The 22,295-nt window shown below is 46.6% G+C and overlaps 1 protein-coding gene across 1 annotated transcript in view; it reads left to right on the top strand.

Moving 5' to 3' along the window:
• LOC144781589 (protein Daple-like) overlaps nucleotides 1-22,295 on the top strand; it is a 316,346-nt gene that overhangs the window by 240,671 nt on the left and 53,380 nt on the right. The window contains exons 21-22 of the mRNA XM_078660504.1: nucleotides 6,052-6,195; nucleotides 10,989-11,175. Coding sequence (XP_078516630.1) covers nucleotides 6,052-6,195; nucleotides 10,989-11,175 — 331 coding nt within the window. The remainder of the gene's footprint in view (nucleotides 1-6,051; nucleotides 6,196-10,988; nucleotides 11,176-22,295) is intronic.

Genomic DNA, 22,295 nt, shown 5'->3' with positions numbered 1-22,295 from the left:
ATGGCTGCAGTAGTTTCAATCGGTCTCTTCCCCTCATGGTCAACATCAACACTACTGCCTATTTTCAAGAAAGGGGACCGAAACGACCCCGCGTGCTATAGGCCGATCTCCCTTCTGGATTCCACTGGCAAGATTGCAGGCCGAATACTCCTGGACCGACTACAATCCTGGGCCCGGGAGAATAACATCATCACGGATCTGCAATATGGTTTCCAGAAGGGGCTCGGAACGGTTGAGCAGGCCCTAAATCTCGTCCTCCTGGCCGGAAAGTACGCACGCGCTAAAGGAGGCAACATCTTCCTGGTCTATGTAGACTTAAGCGCGGCGTTCGACTGCGTACAACACGCTAAGCTTTGGCAGATCCTAGCGCACCTCGGAGTGGATCCACCTTTATTAGCCTTCCTAAGAGAACTATACACCAATGCAGAAGGCCGAGTTCGATTTGGCACCGGCGGTGAACTTTCACGACCCTTTAAAATCTCGAGAGGAGTAAGGCAAGGATGTGTACTGGCTCCCTTCCTGTTCAACCTATATACAAACGGGCTTGAGCAGGCTATGCTGGAAGGGAGCCAGGACCTCCCGCAGATAGACCACCGCCCGATACCCATCCTCCTGTACGCCGACGACTCTGTAATTCTTGCACGGACTTCTAACCAACTCCAGCTGCAGCTTAATAAGTATGTGAGTTTCATGGATTCACTTGGCCTTAAAGTTAATATCAAAAAGTCTTTTACAATGAACATTGGCCCAAGGCCAAGAGTCTCCAAGCCCATACTTATAAACAACACCAGATTAGAAAAAACACCTGTGTACCCATACTTGGGCATCCTAGTAGACGACACAATGACCTGGCGCAAGGCAGTGGAAGCTAGAAATCTTAATTTTCGCCGCGCTACCTCAGCACTAACTGTTTTTTCAAGAAAACTAGGCAAACCAGCCCCAGCGGAATTGCTAACTATATACTATGCAAAATGCCACAGTGTGGCTACCTACGGAGCAGGTATCTGGGGCTATGGATGTATTGATCAATTCCAGGTCACCGAAAACGACTTTATAAAATACATTCTATCTCTCCCCCAAAGTTCCCCGATCTTAGCCTCGCATCGGGAACTTGGGATGGAATATATTGTTGACTCCATACGAAGCCAGCCCATTTTATTGTGGCAGCGAATATGGTGTAATCCCGAAAGTCACATTACCCGCTCCCTTATTTCCGACTGTCTTGGCCTAGCGCATTTGCGGAAAATTCCGTGGCTGAATTATATCTATAAATTCTTTGTAGATCTTGACTGTGAGCACTACTTCCTCGAACCACCCTCAATTGAAGACATCTCGAAGAAACAGTTGAAACGAATATGTATGGGCCATCTAAGGGAACTCCGCAATCAAGCAGAGATCACTAAAATTCAAAATGAAAGAATTTGTAAACTGCAGACAGGGAAACTTATTCAGCCCTATTTAACATACTTCCTATCGAACTATGAAAAGCTCCTAATTACAAGGCTCCGGTTTGATCTTTTCTATCGACTGGTCTCATTTCCGGAAACGAAGAACTGGTCCCGTAATCTAATGAGCTGTCCCTGCGATGGAGTTTCTGCACAATCTACGATCCATGTAGTCCTTTTCTGCAAATATTACAGATCAGCAAGAAAAACATGGATCATTCCTATTCTCCGATCTAATGGACTTAGACAATCGCATTCAGCACTTTCCCATTTACAATCCCCGAAATCTCCACAAGAAGCGAAACTGATAGCTACCTTTCTTAAAGTAGTTATATCAACACGTCGCAAAGTTTCTAACTAAACATGTATTTGTTTCTCAATTTAGAGAGACTATATTACCATCCCGAAACTCCATCTCTGTGATTTTATCTGTATACTATTTTTTTTATTTATTGATTTAAGAAAAAATCTTTTCTCCCTTTTTTCTTAAAAAATGTACTTTTTATGATTATATGATTCTATAATCAAATAAAAGTTTATGAAATAGAAATAAATAGGCCTTGAGGTCATGGGCAGAGGCCCTTGAGACCCCAGCAGATGAGGAGGAAGAGTTGGATGAGGAGGAGGAGTTGGAGCAGGAACCACAGAAGGGTATTGGACTGCAAACCTGTTGAGGAGGGGGTAACATACTCCCAGGATTAGAGATCCCTCCCAGGGCACTAAGCAGTGTGCCTTCCAGGAGCCTGTCCCCAGAGGAGCTGGAGGACAGATGGCAGGAAAGGAAGCTCAAGTTGGAGATGGCCATATTAAAATTGGAGAAAGAAAGATAGAACCTTAGAGGAAAAAAGGCTGGTCACGGAAACAGAGCTAAAGAAATTGGCTATGGGGGAGAGAATTGCTTTGGAGTGATTGACTCATGAGAGGAGCTGGATCTCAAGACCAGGCAGGCATAGTCCAGCAGTGATGGTGGCAACATGCCTGCAGTGCCTTGTGATGGCAAGAGGGTCCACATTCCTAAAGGTCTGGTGACTCCCTTTGTGGTGGGAGACAATATTGATAAGGGGTTTTAGGCATATAATATTGCCTTATTGATGCACATGATTCCTGAGGATGGCTGGGGTGCTAGTCTGTGGGGGCATATCCCTAGCGAGGGGAGGAACACCCTACAGGCCCTGGAGAAGAAGGACCGGATGAGGTATCCCCCATAAAAGAGTTCCTTATCAGGAAATATGGTTTGACCTAAGAAAGGTATAGGCAAAAGTTCAGGGACAGTCAGAAGCTGGCCCAATGGACCTGGGTGGATTGTGATGAGTCTTTTTGGAAAGCACTTAATGGTTGAGTGAAGGGCCAGTGAAATGAAACATTATCAGGGATCGGATAACTTGATTGCAAAGGGGCATATTTTAAATCTTTGTTTTCAAGATTTACACCGACATTTGATTGACAGTAAGCTTACTGACCCCAGGGAGCTTGGTAAGGAGGTGGATCCCTGGATTTGCGCAAGGGTCTAAAAGAGGGTACCTGGGAGTGACCCCAAGAAGGGTGGATCAGGTTCCCCCAGCAGAGTGATATGGGGGTCAAGGAAGCTACTGACAGGTCCCATACTAAGGGGGGAAAGAAAGGGTTCCCATGCCCCTTCTGTGAAACCTGAAGGAGCTTCTGGTTGGCAGTGGCTCAGGGCACCCCATTTATGTATTTTTTATTTATATAGTTTTATATAGCGCAAGCATGACCCAGGTGGGTATCAGAGCACTTTACAAATGATCAAGGACAAAAGAGAGGGAGACCAGTGGGTCAGTAACAATAGTATGCAAGATACAGGTGTACACAAGATGAACAATATATCGCAACACTGCAAAAGTATATACATGAGCATATAAGAGTAAAAACAAATAGAGGTGTTGAAAACAATCATGCGTTGCACCCCCAAAGGTTTTGCCTTCCTCCTTTCCTTTTCTGTTTCATTCGTTTTTGTTGGCGTTAGCACTTTACCACTGCTAACAAGTGCTAAAGTGCATATGCTCTCTCCCTAAAACTCTTCCATAGGATAACATTGGGATTACCATATTACTTTTTTAAGCATACTTGCTATATGGGACGATATGATTGGTTCATCTTTGGGGTCTCTAGACTCCAAATTTAAAATCCTAACTTATGGTGAAGTCGGATTTTAAATTACAGTTCTAAAAATCTCACTTTTAGAAATTGGTCATTTTCTTGCCTTAACCATTTGGTACCGGTCTATGATTGCATTTCTGGTGTGGGTGACAGTTGGGATTTGTGTATTCCTCTAGACAGCCACACACAATGGGAGCTTAGGTATGACTTAATGGGACATCCAGAGTAGGATGGGATGGAGGAGCTGGCCCCAGGCTCATTTACACCTGAATAGGCTGTGTCCTGTCCACACACAATAGGACTTATCTACCCTACATTGTCACTCCAGCTAGCTTGGAGCCAGGGCAGGGGTGGAAGAGTATCTGCATGCTTCAAAGGTATGCCTCTAGAAGCTTTTCCCCACTTCAAAGGCATAACTATGTATTAAAAAAAGGACTTCAGACATCACCAACTCATTACACTCCTGGACGTGAGGATACTCTGCCAGGAAGGACTACTGTGCTGCTACAATGACTGATACTCTGCTGGACTCCTGCTGCCCTTTTGCCTGGGAGTGAGGAGGATTGGGCCTGCATCTCTACAACTCAGAAATCCGAATGACTCCAAGGGCTTGTTGGCTTGCCTCCTGATTGGAGTCTCAGGGACATAAAAGACTTCCAACTTTCCTGCTGCAGCACCTGGACGCTGCCATCTGTGAGTTTATCCCGCAAAGTGGTGGTAGCCCAGTCCTGGACTCTGGGGAGTGGGTTTGAAGTGCTTCTCCAGCAGAATCCACGCTTCAACGTTGAAGCAAGGACTCGGAACCGGTGCATATCATCCACTGCGGTTGCATCCCCGCCATTGCTAGGATCGACTCTGACACATTACCGGCTGCACTTCGCATCGACTCAATTCCCGATGCATCATTGCCTTTGTGTGGCTTGGAACCAACGCGGCCACTCTACAGTGTAGACAGTCATCGATGCATTGGGAAACATCCTAAAGCACGATCATTGAACCACGACTCACCTGAACAACGAGGACAGAATAACGAAGACTGCTGAACAACGTCAGCCGGAACAACGAAAGGCTGAACAACGAAGTATAACGTATCCTGTATAACGTCACTCCTCAGAATTAAGGGAAGATTAGTGGGAGTGTGGGGGGTCTCCCCCCAACAAAAAGGATAAATAAAAAAATATATATAATGGTATGCGTTGTCAAAGCATACTAAAATAGAACATTTAGATCAGTTTTTTTTTTAAAAAGTGGTTCACGCAAGAAGTATTGCAAGTACAATAGTGCCATCTAATGGCCAAACACGAGATGTTTAATTTCGTGGTTTAGGAAGTCGTGCTAAAAAAGGTAGTGGTTAAAAATAGCTTGTGGTTAGGCTTTCGTGGTTAAGGCAGTCGTGGTTTAGGCAGTAGTTGTTTAGACATACAACCAGATGCATTGCCTCACCTGCACTCCGCATCTCGTCTTCGACGCAACCAAGATACCTTGCAGCGAGCCAAGGCTGGTCCCAGTATCCGACCCACGCTCCATTGCAGTTGGCCTGAACTTTTGAATTTGACCCGGTCTAGCGCGACCAGATAGTCCAGTTTGGCATGTTATGCTTTTAAGCACTACATTACAGGGTTTTTTATTCATAACTCTGGTTCTACTTATTGGATGTTTTTCATTTTGGTCTTGTTTCGTTCATTAAATTAAGCTCTAATTTTCTAACCAGGTGTGGTATCTTTTCTGTGGTGTTTTCACTCTTTTACTGTTGGAAGCATTGCACACATACTTAACACATTGCCTCTTAAGTTGAACCTGGCTGCTCAGAGCCAAACTACCAGGGGGGGAGCACAGGTTACTTTAGGGTGTGTTTGTGATTTATCCTGACTAGGATTGTGGTTCCTGCTTGGATAGGGTGCATACCTCAGCCAACCAGAAACCATAATTATGTTCTTTTTTAAGTAGCATTATGCACATTTAAGAAACAAATATGTGAACATGTGCAATTTTTCAGTTCATGGTATTAAACAATGCTTGATTCCTTGTACGTTTATAGAATATTGTTATACTTTGTTGACTCTAAGTTTCTCTGCAAACTCATACAGTGATTTATGTTGTTTTATTCAGAAGGTTCTCAAGTGTGGATTTAATTGGCATTTTCTTCCTGATATCCCCCCGTTATGCTTGAAATCTGTCTATTCACCACCAAACATCCTGTTAGTGTCTTAGAACACAACAGATTAACCATTGTTCAACAGGCTCAGCCACTCCCCGAGGGTCACTAGGTGAGTGATCAGACATTTTGATTGGTGGCTACAAGTTTTTCTCACTGATGACATCTTTTACTTGCATGCAGGTGCCCCCAGAAAGTCATCTCTTGCTCACAAATGACTGCTAGTTTGCCTAAAAGCTACACTTAAAGCCCCACAAGAGTCAAACAATGTGTTATCTAACATGGTGTTGTCTTTCGAGTCTTTTGCAATACATGTCCTTTTTTGTTATGTAGGTACAACCAGCTGCTGGCTCAAAAAGCCCACTTAGAGGAGTTGGAAGGGTCCTTGAAGGAAGAGCAGGAACGTCTACAGCTGGATGCTCGGAGGCAAAGAGCACTCGAGGAGGACCACTTAAGGCTTCAAGAGGACATGGAGAGGTAAATGTCACACAGCTTCAATCCTTCCCACACCCTCTTGGTTCGTGTTCGATTTTCACTCGAGGCCCTTCTGAAATTAATATGGTCCTTCATCCAGGGATGCTCTGTAAAATTCATAAACAATAGAATATCTTCGCACATGTATATTGCACAGTGGCCATCATTGTTGTGGAGGTATGGTTCAGGGACACTTTCCATTGACAAGGCATTTTTGATTTGCCTATGACCTTAGATTCAGTGGCCAGCTTTGCAAGAAATTTGGCATTCTCTTGGCTTTGTGGTTAAAATCCTGCATGTCAATTTTCGTGTAGGTCCTTGCAGGGGAATAAAGTTAGAGGGGGCAGGGGTGCTTTGTGAAAATAGTTGTTTTTTCTAATTTTGACTCCCATAAGAAATCTTGCTTATGCCTACAGGTCACACTGCTGAATGGATTTATACCAACCTTGTTATTGAACTTAATATTTACTCACACATTGTGTTTCTTTTGGTTTGCCATAAATCTATTTAGTAGTTTTTTTCAGATAGAATCATTGCATACAATTGCTGCACAGCCTCTAAAGGACTCAGACAAATATGTTGTTCGCAGGTGTCTGGATGCTATGAATGGCCCGGGAAGGATAGTCAGTACTTCTGTTGAACTTTGTCGACGCGTGCTTGCATTTCACAGAATTCTTCAGTGATGGATATGACATTTGGATATTACATTTGATTGCTCCCACAGGTTCAGTGAAAAGGCAAACTGTTAAACGCTATAAGAACAGTAGAGCTAATGCATGCTCTTTGGGGCTATTGACCCATACTAGACAGTTTCTGCATCAATTTAGAAAGTTTAGAGGTTATTCTAGAGAGTTGATGTATAGACAAAGCCTTCCCAACCAGTTCAGCAGGCACCCTAGTCCTTTCAAAACCATGGACATGGATTTGGCAGGCACTGTGAGGGTCAGGAAGGGCATTATTACTCAAATTCCTCTTTCCATGCTACAACGGCCACTAAACAACTTTAGTTTGTTTGCCATTAATGGTGGCTGCCCAACAAATGGGGGACAGGATTCAACATTTCCTCCCAGGTTGGCAATCTATCATGTCTGACAGATGGTTCTTGAGAATAGCTCAAAATGGCAATGCCATCATAGCTTTCCTTCAGCCACACCCACTATTCCTTCCACACCAGAGCAGATTTCCAATGAGCACCTTTCCATTCTGTTATAGTAGGTACCACTGTTGCTCTCAAGAGGTGCCATTGAGAGGGATCTGGACTAAGAAGAGTAGGAGGTTGTTACTCTCACTGTTTCCTCGTTCTGAAGAAGGGTTGGATCTCTAGCCTCTGAATACCTTCCTGTTGAAGGACAAATTAAAGATACTCACCTTGCCCACCTAGGCGACTGGTGGATGTCCTTAGACATGCAGGATGCTCTTTTTCATATATCTTTCCTGCAGTCCCACAGACATTATCTGCAGGTTATGGTAGGCCAGGAAGATTTTCCGTTTGTTATGTTCCCTTTCGGCCTCACCAGTGTCCCTTGGATGTTCACAAAAGTGATGACAATGACTGCAGTCCATCTTCGGAGGTTAGGGATATCAGTATTCCCGTACTTCGACAACTGGCCGTTGAAGGCAGACCTGCTAATGTTAGCCTGGGACCTCCTCTGGACAATGTAAAATCTCTCAACATCATTAGGGTTCATTATCAACGAGCCAAAGTCCCACCTGACGCCTTCACAGAGGCTTCCATTCATTAGAGAAATCCTGGCTACAGTGGAGTTCAGGGCTTTCCCTCTGCTGCAGTGAGCCCAGGACATTCAGGCTATGGTCTTGAAGTTTCTGGCTCGGTCTTGGATCATGGTGGGAGTTGCTCTGAGGGTTCTTATCCTCTTAGCCTCCTGCATCATTTTTATCAGTTATGCCAGGTGGCACCTGCATGCGCTGCATTGTACTTTGAAGTTCAGAAGGTTCCTGCGCCCAGGAAATGTGGCCAATACCATCTAGGTCCCAGAGGAGACAGATTGAAGTTTGCAAAGGTGGCTGCTTAAATACAGTTGATCCAGCAGCAGGTGCATCTCCCTTCCCCTCCCAGAGCTGATGTTGGTGACAGATGGCTCTTTTCTGGGCTGGGGAGGTCATGTTGGGGAGGTGGAGATCGGGACTGTGGTCTCTGGCAGAGGGCTGACCCCACATCTGCTGGAGTTGCAGGATATTTGTTTGTCTTTGAAACCTTTTCTCTCATCCATCAAGGGTAGGCTGGTCTAGGTTCACACGAAGGACACCACCACCATGTGGTACTGCACCAAGCAAGGCAAATAAGGGGCCTTGCTGTGTCAGCGTTCCCTTACCAATCATCATCCCATGAGAACACGTATTTCAAATTTTCAGATATTCCTGACCTTATGAACATGTAATGTGTTTATATAATGGATGCAAGCATTATTGGCAGTTTGTTTTTCACTTCGAGCTTCTAAATAGCTCAGGGAAAATACACCAAACCAACGAAATGCATCAAATGAAAGTTCACTACAAACGTTTGTGATTTGGTGTACTTTCATTGAAATGTTTTTCTTGTTTTCATGGCTAAAATTGTCTCTGGGTTATTCCATGTTAATGGTTAAAAAAAAACTTTGGGAACCGCTGTCATAGCTTTTATCAATTTGATCAGTTTGCAAATCTCCACCATCTTTGGGAACATGAAAGTCAGTATGTTATACTGTATTTTTACAAAATGTGTTACAAATTGTTTAATGAGCAAAAAAGCTTTCCTTCTATAAAGAGAGAGTGCGTGTCCCTGTGTGTCCCCATCTGTCTGTTTCACCAGAAGGCATGTGGCTCATTCCTGATAGTAGGTCTAGATACTTCCTACATATGAATCTTCTTTGCCGCTCTTTTACCTTTCACTGATCCTCTTGATAACTCCTCTTTTACAAGATGTTTTTCTTTTAAGGCAGCTTGATGAGCCATCTGCAGCCCTTGCATGCTGGTATACATTATTTGTATTTCATTACTATACACTTGTTTGTATTTCAACCCTCTTCGTTTTCATGTATAGTTTTCATATTTTTTTCCTTTAGGTCGATCAGTTTGTCAGTGATATGTTCATAACATGGTAGGGATAGGAAGCATTTTGGTTTTCTTACTGAAACCAAGCGTGTTGTATTCTCTAATCTAATGCTTGTATTCTGTGGGCCAAGCCCTGTAGGATTACCTAATGGGTAGCAGTGCATCTTTATCGTTAATATTGAGAAGGCTTTAATATCCAAACTTGAGTGCATTTTTGTGAGGAAAATTATTTGTTGATACCATTTCCAGTAAGGTCTTAATAGGGATATTTTCAGCAACAATCCATTAAGTTCTTGAAAAGCCTTTACAAGCCTCACTGTCCTGGCTCTACCTCAAAATAGGTTCTTAGGTGGGTCCAGTTTTTTAAGCAGGATGTAGCTGTCTGTTTCTTTCCCCTAGTTTTCGAGTTGTCATCTCTGTTTTGTGCTAAGTTCCATGTGATGTATTTCTTTAGATTGGTAAATTTCCATTCACATGTTTCGAAGCTATAAGTGAAAAACAAACTGTCTATTGTTTTCTGGTCAGTGCTTCTGAATATTCAGAGGAAACCATGATGGGGAAAGAAGACAAACTGCCTTGTAACCCTGGTTTTCCATGAGTATCTTCATTAAATTTATAAACAATTCATATCCTACCTGCCCGAAAGTAAAGAAAAAAGGAAAGATCCCTTATCTAAGTTACCTGACACTATGAATTAAGGTCCACTTTCACTACCATGCCCTCTGAAATTCTGGTGCAACCTTTGTGACATCGAGATTTTTGATTAAGAAAATCTTGGTAGGTGGAGGAGTGTACGGTGTAGGGAATCAGATTCTTTTGGGTGTCTATATGATCGGTTTGTAAAACCCAAGGGGCTCCAGCTTGGTTTAAAAACCATATCTTTTTATATTATAGTGGATATTGAAGATCCATGCTTTTTATTTTGGTCAGTGTACTTTTTGATGGCCACGTGGCAGTCAAGGTATAGCTGGTTTAGATGGATTAGGGTAAGGATTGTTTGGTTTTATAGATTTTCTCTTGTGAGGATTCACAATTCACATATTTTTGGTGACCCCTTGTATGTGATGTGACTTTTCATGGCTTATGAAGTAGATGTCATTCAAATGTTGAAATTGTTATCCATATGATTCAAATGTATTAACTTTGGCTGATATTTTTTAGAGTTGTGGATACCTTTAGAGACTTTCCTATGTGTGATGGTTGTCTTCTGCTGGTACTCGCATGATTTTGTTGGGGTATCCAAATGCTGTAATTAGGTTATCCTTTCTGGGTGTACATAGGTTTTTCTTCTTTACTGTTAAGTCGCTATGCAAGTGGTTTGTGGTGGTTGCATTTGGTGGCTTTCCATTAGTTGGTTATGGCTATTTTTGTGGCATATTCATTTGGTTTTTGGTTGCCTTCTCAGAAAGCTATTTTATGTGTTTGCCGCATTGAATGTTAGGGTATCAATAGTTTATTTGGTGATTGTGTTTGATGGTCATCTTTGTTATTTTTAGTGGTTGGATTTGTTCTGTATCCATACAATATTTGGGCATCACCTTTAATGTGCTATTTGTTTTTTCTGGTAGGACAATCTTGAAATTCTTCCTAGTCGCTGCATTGTCCTTTACCGGAGGACTTACCTTTTCCCAGGCCTTAGCAGATGTACTCTACCACCATGTATGTAGCATAGGCTACCTCCTTCTCTAGCTTTACCTTGTAAGTAACTGAGTTAGATTTAACTGTCTCTCTCTCTGCCATTTCAGGTTGAAAAGGTCATTTAGCCAGGCAGGACAGGAGCAGGAGGAGTTGCTGGTCGAACACCGTGCTCTGAAGAGCCAGCTTAACACTCTGCAGCTAGAGAAGACCCGCATGGAGGCAGAGTGCAGTGCCACCAGAGAGCAAAACCAGCAGCTGGACATCCGTATCACTAAACTTGGAAATCAGTGTGAGGTACGTACGGGGTCATATGTTAGCTGTGGAGGAAGAGAAGAAATATGATAAAAGGGAGTACAAAGGACAAAAGAGAAAAATGTGATTTAAATCAGGCAAGTGTATAGAAGGTGCACTGACCCAATCCATTAATTACAATAACCAGAAGCAAACGTAAGTTCTGATTACCCCAGTATTGGAACTTTCATAGATTCCCATGCTTTGTATCATTCCCCGTCGTCGGACTGGGAGTCTCGGTAATAAAAAATATCATAGTAGTAGGTACAAAAGAGAAAGGAAAGGCCTAGGCCTCATTCCCTTTTGTAACATATCAGCCTCTTTTTGTAAAAGAGACCAAACTGTAGGCGTCAGCCAATCAGAAGAGCCTCACCCTTAGAACCTTCCTGAAGGAACCTCAGAGCCTCAGATTTTCTACCGCACGTTGTGCTAGGGAGTCTCCATTGAGCTCTGCTCTATTTCTACTCTTTAAAACTCATTTCTACAGATATTTCTTCAGAATTTTCTTCAGGTTTCTTCAGGAAACTCTTTCTTCTTCAAAATGTCGGAGGTTGAGAAGAAGAAAGCCCTTTTCAAGCCCTGTTCCACCTGTGGGAAGAAAAGGCTGTTTGTGGAAGACAAACACAAGGATTGCATCTACTGCCTGTATCCAGATCACAAGGCAGAGGACTGTAAGATTTGCCGCACTCTCTCCACCAAGACCTTGAGAGATCGTGCTGGAAGGCTTCTTACATGGTTGCAGAGGCAGAAGGAAAGGAAACATGGAGTTTCCAGTGATGAGGAGGAATCGGCGTCCTGTGCTTCCTCTAGCAGGTCAGTGAAAAGGGGTAGAGGTTCCCCATCTTCCTCTATTGGGCGCCCCTCTAAGGCTTCAAAGAAGACCCCCAGGGAGTCTGATGGCCGGGGTTCAGGAGGTTCCCCCCACCACAGTGGGTCGGGCAAGGCAGAACTGGTTTCGCCTCCTAAGGGTGAGAAGACTGACCCAGCCTTCAAGAGACCCTCTTCACACTCTTCAGAGAGGAGTTCCAAGTCCTCTACGACGAAGACTTCGTCGACGGTGGCTCCGTCGACGACGAAAATGAAGCCCAAGCTCCAATTGGTCCCGTCGACGGGCTCGTCGGCGGGAGCGTCGACGACGAAAGCTTCGTCGTCGTGTAAGAAGAGCTCGACGACTGCAGCGTCGACGGGAAGTATGCCGACGACATCGTCGAAGACATCGTCGACGAAGAAACCATCATCATCGTCGACGACGGTGTCGACGACGGCAGTACCGACGACGACGTCGACGACGGTGTCGACGACGGTCATGTCGTCGACGAGTGCTTCGACGACGACAACAATTTCTACATCGACGGCGGGCTCGTCGTCGGTGGCGTCGACGACGACATCTACTATTCCTATCTCGTCGACGAGGATTTCACCGGCGTCGACGGACCAACCAACGATACTGGCTGCAGAGAGAAGGGTAACAATATCTCTCACAAGGATCACGCCTGAAATGACATCCCCAAGGAGGGTGACCTCATTACCCCCAACGATGTTGCTAGACCAGGAGTACTCTGAGGGAGACGGTCAGGATGGCTTTGATTATGCGAATAGCCCATCTCAGCTTCTCATTAAAAGTCAAGAGACGGACTCAGAGGAGGCATATGAACAAGGTGGAGGTGACTACCCACAAACAGACCACTTAATGGACTGTGAATCACAAGACATGGTTTCAGTCCCGACGTCCTTCCTGCATGACCTGCACAAGATGTTGCAAGACTACAAGTCCAAGGCCGAGCGACCAGCGCCGAGGAGGTCTACTCCGTCAACACCAGTAAAGGACCACTCTTCAATTGTCCCTCCTGTACACCCAGTGCAGACTCCTCCTCAACCACAGCGGCCAGTGCCCCAGGCTGCGTCTGGAACAGCGGATGATCCGGATGGGGATCATGATAATGATACGGATGCGTCATCCGGTGATAATCAGGACTCGGATCAGGAAGGGGATGAATACAATGACTACATCATCCCGGATCCAGCTTCGCCCCACCAGGACCTAGGTGATTCTCCTCCTGCTGACATTGGCAGTTTTCACCAACTGATGGAACGTGCAGCCGGCCGATTTAAGTTGGTATTGCCTGCGGAAACCACAGACTGTTTCTTGTACGATTTTAAAGACACTCACCGCAAGACTACGAGGTCCATTCCGATTGTGGAACATCTATGGAAGGAGGGTTTGAAGACCATGAAAAACCCAGCGACGGTGGTCCCTGTGCTACCGCGCCTTGACAAAAAGTATAAAGCGCCGGAGGATGGACCGGCTGCCCTGACAGGTCATCCCAAGCCGGACTCTGTAATCTCACAAGCGGCGCAAAGGAAGTCACGGAACCCTTCTGCTCCCTTGACAGCCCCTCCTGACAAGGATGGACGGCGGCTGGATAACACAGGCAAGAGATTTTCATCCATTGCTAGCCTTCTGGTTCGCGCCGCCAATGCTTTGGCAATATTGGGACGATATGATCGCCAGTTATGGTGCGATATAGCTCCCTATTTGGATCAGCTTACACCAGAAAACGGGCTGGAAGCCAAGAAAACCTTGCAAGAAGGTGAAGCGGTCTCCATGGAGATAATAGACTGTGCCATGGACATTGCCACAACGTCCTTTAGAGCTTTGGCAGGAGCGGCAGTATTAAGACACCATGGGTGGCTAAAAGCGACTTGGTTTCGGCCAGAAATCCAAAACAAGGTCCTTGATCTACCTTTTGATGGCGAGGCACTCTTCGGCAAATTGATCGACGACACGCTGCAAGACATCAAAAAGGACACGGAGACAGCTAGATCGCTGGGAACACTCCAGTACCGCAAAACTCCTTTTAGGGGCACAAGAGGCAGAGGTGGCACCTACAGAGGCGCATACCAACAACAGCGCTATTCTTCGAACAGCTCTGGGTACCAGCCGAATCGCCAGTCATACCAACAAAGGCAGGGCCAGTCCTCTGGTTATTCACGGCCTTACAACAAAGGCAAGCAAGCGGCCCGTGGACGAGACTCGTCCAAACGCCAATAGCGGCCTTCTGGCTCTGCCTACTGCTCCCTCCTCCGAGAGATCATCAGTTGGAGGCAGGGTGTCAAAATTCCTTCTGAACTAGTCCCAAATTACATCGGACCGTTGGGTGCTCAACATCATCAGACGGGGACATACTTTGGAGTTTACGGAAGTCCCTCCACCCAGACCCCCATCAGCCATCCCTTCAAAACATCTGCATCTCCTGCGGCTAGAGGTACAACAAATGCTCCGCAAAGGAGCGATAGAGCCGGTCCCCTCCAATCAACAGGGCCACGGTTTCTATTCCAGGTTCTTCCTGGTGAGAAAAACGCAGGAGAAATGGCGTCCCATCCTGGACCTCAGGGAGCTAAATGCCTATCTCATCTCCTTATCCTTCAGGATGGTATCCCTACAGGACGTTTTGGAAATGGTCAACCCGGGGGATTATATGGCCACACTCGATCTGGAGGATGCGTACTTCCATATCCCGATTCACCCAGCGCACAGAAGGTTCCTACGCTTCACAGTAGCCAAGAGCCATTTTCAGTTCAGAGTCTTGCCGTTCGGCCTTCGCTCTGCTCCAAGGATTTTTACGAAGGTGCTGGCACCTGTAGCAGCATTTCTGCGGAAAAACCACTTCCAGGTCTTCCCTTACCTGGACGATTGGTTACTAAAGGCCCCGACCAGAGCATTAGCGCAGGACGCGGTGCAGGCTTGCACCACTCTGTTCCAAAATCTGGGTCTCACCTTGAACATGGAGAAATCCACGCTGCTGCCGTCACGGACAGCGCGGTTCCTGGGAGCGATGTTGGATTCGCGGCTCTCAAAAGCATTTCCTACTCGAGAAAGGGTACAGAAACTGCAAAGATTAGCAGGAAGCCTTCAAAGAGAAAAGTGTCTTTCTGTACGCAGCTACAAGTCGCTGTTGGGGGTGATGTCATCTTGTATACCCCTGATCCCGCACTGCAGGCTCCGGATGCGCCCCCTGCAGGAGCAACTGGACCTCCAGTGGCAGCAAGTGCACGGATCGTTCGACGACAAAGTAATGGTCACTCGAGAGATGAAGGAGGCGGTGCTTTGGTGGTCGAATCCACAGAACTTATGCCAAGGTCTATCCTTCGCAAGCGTTCCATCACCTCACATACTGACGACGGATGCGTCATTGGAGGGATGGGGAGCAGTGATGCAGGACCTGCAGGTCAGCGGCCATTGGTCTCCAAGCGACCAAAAGCTACACATCAACCTGTTGGAGCTGAGAGCGATCAGGCTAGCCCTTCAAGCCTTTCTTCCGCGTCTCCAGGGTTCACAGGTGCTAGTCAGGACGGACAACACCACGGCTATGCATTATGTGAACAAGGAAGGAGGGACGAGGTCACTCCCCTTGTCGCGAGAGGCTCAACAGATTCTGGAATGGACCATTCTTCACGGAATTTCTCTAAAGGCGGAGCACTTACCAGGAGTGCTCAACGAGGGAGCCGACAGGCTGAGCAGGCTCGCCTCAGTCAGTCACGAGTGGGAGCTGAAACAACAAGTAATAGATCTACTCTTTCAAAAATGGGGCACACCAGAGGTGGACCTTTTTGCAACGCCGACCAACAAAAAGTGCCTAGCCTACGCCAGCAGGTTCCATCACCAAGGCTCATTGGGCAATGCCCTATCGATAGCCTGGACGGGGAGGTTTCTCTATGCATTTCCACCGATTCCCCTGCTTCCTCGTCTCCTCAGGAAAATGAGGACGGAACCATGCAAGCTCATCCTTATAGCCCTGGCATGGCCAAGACAATTCTGGTACACCGAGCTCCATCTGCTATCGCTAGTACCTCCGATAAGGCTGGAAGATGTTCCGGATCTCCTGGCAATGTCCGAAGGACAAGTTTGGCATCCAGACCCAAGATCGTTGCACCTGACTGCATGGCTCCTGACCAGCGAGAATACATGAATGTTCCTCTTTCTAATGAGGTCAAAGACATCCTCTCTCAGGCAAGGGCTCCGTCCACAAACAAAACATACAGACTGGGGGAGGAGCCAAGATGGCGATCGGAACAGTCGCATAACCGCCTCGCTCCGTGATCCCTTCCTCCCCGCCACCTATCCTGTATTTCATCCTGTTCGGGGTGTTCCGAATTTGGTCACCAGGGAAGAGCCTTCACTTACCATCCTTTTCCGGGGCTCTGGCGTGCAGTCATTCCGGCGTTCTGCCCTTGTCGCCTTGCTGGCCTTGTCGCCGGGGCCTCGAGTGCTGCGCCTGCCCGGAGATGTTCGGAGTGCCGGCGGTCCGGAACCGGTGGAGAGACCCGATGGTGGGAGCCTGAGAGCCGCGGGCCGGAAGCCCCGGAGCGGACCCACCCCCGCTGGTGGGCCACCCCGTATGTCCGATTGCCTGCCGGCCCGAAGAAGAGAAGCCGCGCTGTCCGGCACCCCTCAAGTGGGAAGCCCACTCCTGTTGCTTGTCCCGCCCGGGGTCCGGTGCTGGGCTCCCCCCGAGTGTTGTGGGGAGCACGCCCGTTCTTCTGGTGACTCTCCTTTCTCCGCCGAGCGCCATCCGCCGCGGATCGGCTGTGTGCCCTGGGGCTGCCGGTGATCCTGGTGGACTTGGAGGCGCCCGCGACGATGGCGGCGGGCGCTGTGCTTAAGATGGCGGATGGCCCCTTGGAGTGTCTTTCTCCTGGAGACGGGGAAGTTGCTGCATTTGCTCTCTCCGGCCCTCGTTTGATTCGGGCGGCCCCTACTCGGAGTGCTGTCTTGTCTGCCCTGGCTGCTCTGCGGATCGACCTGTCCTCGAAATGCCGAGACTTGGAGTCGCGGATCGCCGCCATGGTTGCTCCGCCATTTTGTGACGCGGTGTCGTCTCCCCGAATTGTGGTGGTTGAAACTTCTCCGGCTGCTGTGCTGGGATCTCCGGCTGGGTGTTTGATTCTATGGGATCAAGTGGACCCGGTGCCGATGCTGCAGTGTTTCCTACATCCTGATTTCTTTGCTTCGTGCTGGACAGTCCAGGTATTGTGCTTGGCCACGTGGATCGTTGAGGTACTTTTGCATTCTGACTGCTGCCGAGTTCTCCTGGTTGCTTCTTGTTGGCCGGGACGGTGTTTTGCGGAGATCCCACTGGCTTTCCTTGACTGGTATGGACCCACTGTATCATGCTGCTTTTCGGCCGTGGCGAGGTCTGGAAGCTCGACTCTTCATAAAAGTGGACAGGGGTGATTGCGCCTGAGTACCTGTGGGACCCTTTTAAATGGCATCTCCAGGCCTCGTTATTTTGGTTAGTTCTTGTTTCCATCCTTGTGCGGGCTCTTCTCACTGTCCTTTTCGCCCTCGATTAGTGATCCGTTGTTGCGAATGGGGTAGTGTTCTATGTTTCGATCGCTGGCTCCTCTCCTCTCCCTTCCCTTCCCTTTTTTTTTTTTTTCCCTCTCTTTCTCTCTCTTTCTCCTTTCTCTTTCTTGGTTATTACTCCCTTTCTCTTTCTTCTATATTTCGGGTGACTCTGGGCGACAGGCACGCTGTTTAGTGGGGTAGGCCGTAGCCATTACAGTGATGTAGGGTGGGGGGGTGTTTGTTATTTTAGTTTGTTTTATTCTATGGTCCCTTTTTGCCTTTTTCAGGGGGTGGGCTATGTCCCTTTGTTTTAACTCCTTTGTTTCGTACGTGTCTGCACTTTCTCCTTTTTCGGGGCGGGAGGGCTGTACATGTGGCGTCCACTTTATTTGTTTGCTGAAATTTGTCCTTTATTTTTGAACCTTTGATGGGCGTGGGATGTCTTTGGGCTTCGCCCTACTAGGGTTATTTGATTGAGTGGGGGGCTGTCTCCCTCCCGCCCCCCCCTCTCTTTCTGTATATGTTGCATGACGCCCCGGTAGATGTGGTTGCTGCCTCCTCTATAAAATGTAAAATGAAACCTTTCTTATCCTGGCGCTCACTGTTTAACGTCTTTCTTTCACGTTTCTCCTGTATTCATTTTATTGTACGCATTGATGTTGCCTTTTTGAATCTCCTGATTTTGCGGCCGGCCCCTGTGGTTGTAGGCCTGCGCTTGTACTTATACGTGTCTTTCAATAAAGGTTTAAAAAAAAAAAAAAAAAAAAAACATACAGACTGAAGTGGAAAAGATTCTGTATCTGGTGCAAAAAAGAAAAGATTGATCCTTTCACGTCAAAACCTCATCAGCTCCTACCTTACCTACTCTCGCTAGCTAAGTCTAATCTGTCCCATTCTACTATCAAGGTTCATTTAGCGGCAATTTCGAGATTCAGAAGATCTGATTCTGGTCCTTCGTTGTGGTCTGCAAGAATTGTCAAACAATTCCTCAAAGGCCTGTTCAGGGTCTATCCGCCAGTGCGATCTCCTCCTCCAACATGGCATCTAAACTTAGTCCTGGCTCAACTAATGAAGGGACCTTTTGAGCCGATTCACCGCTCAGACCTAAAATTCTTATCATGGAAGTTAGCTTTACTCTTAGCCCTCACATCAGCGAGGCGAGTGGGGGAGATGCAAGCCCTAACTATCCAAGAACCGTTTTTGCAGTTCAAAAAGAACACTACCATCTTAAGGACGAACCCAAGGTTCATTCCCAAGGTCCCCACCGACTTTCACCTAAATGAGCCGGTCATACTAAAGACATTTTTTCCGAACCCAGTCACTCCAGCAGAAAAGACATTGCACACTCTGGATTTGCAACGCTGTCTAAAGTTCTACATGGACCGAACCAAAGACTTTAGAAAATCTTCACAATTGTTCATTGCTTTCGGCGGTCCAAACAAAGGTCTCCCTCTGTCTAAACAGGGGATCTCGAGATGGATTTCAAGTGCCATTCTGCATTGCCACAAGTTAGCAGGAAAACCTCTAGTGGGCAAGATCCGTGCTCACTCGACGAGATCAGTGGCTTCTTCTACGGCCCTCTTTGCGGGGGTACATATCAAGGACATCTGCAGAGCTGCTACCTGGAGCAGCGTGCACACGTTCACTAAGCATTATTGCTTAGAGTCATTGCAGCAGGATGACGCGGCTGTGGGCCAGGCTGTCCTGAGAAACCTCTTCAAGTGATGGGTGAGCTTTCCTTTCTATCCCACCTTCCATGGGTGACACATTTTGTACTTTTCTGGCTAATGTTATGGTATACTGCTTTACAAAATGTGTTTATGGTGTTTACTGCTTGCTATTCTGATACAAAGCATGGGAATCTATGAAAGTTCCAATACTGGGGTAAGAAAACAAGTTACTTACCTGTAACTTTGGTTCCCCAGTATTGGTAACTTTCATAGATTCCCATGCGCCCACCCACCTCCCCGGGGAAAGCTCAGCCTTCAGCAAGTATGGTGTCTAGCACACTACGGCTACGAAAATCTGAGGCTCTGAGGTTCCTTCAGGAAGGTTCTAAGGGTGAGGCTCTTCTGATTGGCTGACGCCTACAGTTTGGTCTCTTTTACAAAAAGAGGCTGATATGTTACAAAAGGGAATGAGGCCTAGGCCTTTCCTTTCTCTTTTGTACCTACTACTATGATATTTTTTATTACCGAGACTCCCAGTCCGACGACGGGGAATGATACAAAGCATGGGAATCTATGAAAGTTACCAATACTGGGGAACCAAAGTTACAGGTAAGTAACTTGTTTTCTTCCCTTAGAAACCCTCCCTGGTCACCAAGTCATGATATGAAGTGTGTAGAAGAAAGGGTGTGCGAGGCACAGGGGATTGTGTGTACACACCGACCATAAGTCCAAGGTCTATTTATTGGTTCACATGGAAGTTGGGTTGCCCAACTCACAAATTTCTGCAAATTTCCCTTAACCCGAAGGTAGGGCAAAATGTTTTTGTTTGCTTGATTAGAGAACATGTTGTGCTAGTCTGAGAGTCACATATTGTTTTATCTTTTCTTTAATGATTGAGCAATTTTCTGACCCTGGTGTCTTTTATGGTTTATCCAGAGTTGGTGTGCACTTTCACTGAATCAATGTGGCATCAGGATTTTTTTAGGTGGGACGAGATGTATGCTCAAAACTTGTAATGTAAAAGATTTTTTTGAGTATCTGCCAATCAGGTCCGGTATTTCATTCTAATTTTGGTCCTCCATGTGATTGCTGTTGACATAGCACTATTTCGTTTTTTCTTCTAACATTTGAAACCTCTTCAGAAAAGTAACCCAAGTCGGACCAACCCTTACCTTCCACTATTGGTGTAATTTTTTGTGTTGTATGGTGGGATGTTTAACAACCATAGTAGTGCAGTGTGAATGGAAAGCGCAACATTTGGGACCTGCTTATACCTTTTGGCTCGCTTGACAAAGCTGCATGAAATTTGGCAAACAAGTTCTAAGATGGATTGACGTATTTTAGGAACGGTTCAGGCTATTTTATCGAATTTGGTCATACTTAATAGCCATCAGAAACACTATTCCTGTTTAAGAGCAATTCTACCGTAATGCAAAATCTCTATCACCAATTTCGTAAAGTATATAAAATAAATCTCATTAAAATTTCAAAATGTTTTAAAAGGCTGACGGATCTGACTATCAAGTAATTCCATTTTATTTTTCCCCCTTTTTGTAATTAATATTTAGGAAAAAATATTTAATTTGATGAAATTTGTGTCTACAATACTCAAACAACCATTAAAAGACATAGAATAAAAGATAATTGTCTCCATGGCCATGCAGTCTCACATAGAGGAAAGGCTGAATGGTCTATAAAAGGCAGCCAAGTAGGTGGGAGACGGAATGCGCACGGGAATGCTCCCCAAAAGAATGGCAAGACATTGTACATAGAGCCAGGGCCTCCTCCAGTAACAGGGCAGGCAAGGAGATGTTACTTAAAATAGAGCATTCTTGGTACTATACCCTGGACAGGGTGGCAAGCTGGAAAACAGGGGCAGGTGCTCATTGCTGGTGTCACTGTGGCCAAATAGGCACCTTGACCCATCTGCTGTGGGAATGCCCTAAGATACAGCCGTTTTGGGATGCCACACTGCATGACGTCAACTCTACACATGACACGGACCTGCCACGATTTCCCAGTTACATATTATTAGGCCTTCCGAATACCCTAACGTATCCCCTTCAATCATTCCGGGGACGATCTATCAGGCTGACTTTGGGTCGACTAAGCAAGTGCTGCTGGCTAGGTGGGGTGGAGAGGATGTCCCAACCAGATTAGATTGGCTACATAAGCTATGGGATGTGGTGGGAATGGAGTAAATAATGGTCAACATATCACAAGGACTCTCCCGCTTTGATAAAATCTGGAAATCCACATTGAAATTCTTATCTACTGAATTTAAGAAGCTCACATGCCCCATGTATCTCTGTGTGCTCGGGCTTACCAGAGATCCCACCCAAGACTCCAAGACATCCCCGCAGCGGGAATGCAACCCACAAGATGAAGCCCACTAGAGACATAAGACAGTAACTGGAACTGGTCCCCTTGCCCCCTTCCTCCTCCTCTCTTCTTCCTTGGCTATCGTCTCCTTTTAATTTCTTACTCTATAATGTTTTCCCACCGGCCGGTTGGTTGAAGGTGGCGATTTTTGTTCTGAAAATACAATAAACAGATGTTAACCATAAAAGGCAGCCCATCTCCAGAGCCCCAGAAATTAGCACAGTGGGGGTTAGGCTGTTGTTAATTTTTTTGTCTCTGTGAATGGCATCCCTTTCAACAGACATAAGGGGTCGATTACGATGGCGGAAGGACCGTCACCACCAGCTATTCGGTGGCGGTCCTTCTGTACTCTGACCGCGAGTCCCCCCCCCCCCCCCCCGGCAAATTAGGATGGCGGGGGAATTTCACCGCGACCATGGCGGTCACAAAGACTGACCGCCACCGAACCACCACAGGCAATCATTATGATTGCCTGGTGCAGCGGTATTCATTGGTAAAATGGTGGCGGTTCCTAGCAGGCACCCTCCGCCAAATTACGATGATGGCTGAAGACAGCCTTCCCACGGCGGTGGAACCGCCATGGAAAGGCTGGCAGGGATTGGGTTTGGGGGCCTGTTGCAGGCCCCCCAGTGTAAGGGGGGACGCATGGTACCCCCTATATTTCACAGCACTACGTGGCAGGCACTGTGCGGCTGTCAGCAGCAACCACCGCAATGTTAAAA

Source organism: Lissotriton helveticus, chromosome 9 (genome assembly GCF_964261635.1).
Source record: "Lissotriton helveticus chromosome 9, aLisHel1.1, whole genome shotgun sequence".
In the NCBI taxonomy this organism is placed as follows: Eukaryota; Metazoa; Chordata; class Amphibia; order Caudata; family Salamandridae; genus Lissotriton; species Lissotriton helveticus.
This window is presented reverse-complemented; position numbering and strand designations above follow the sequence as displayed.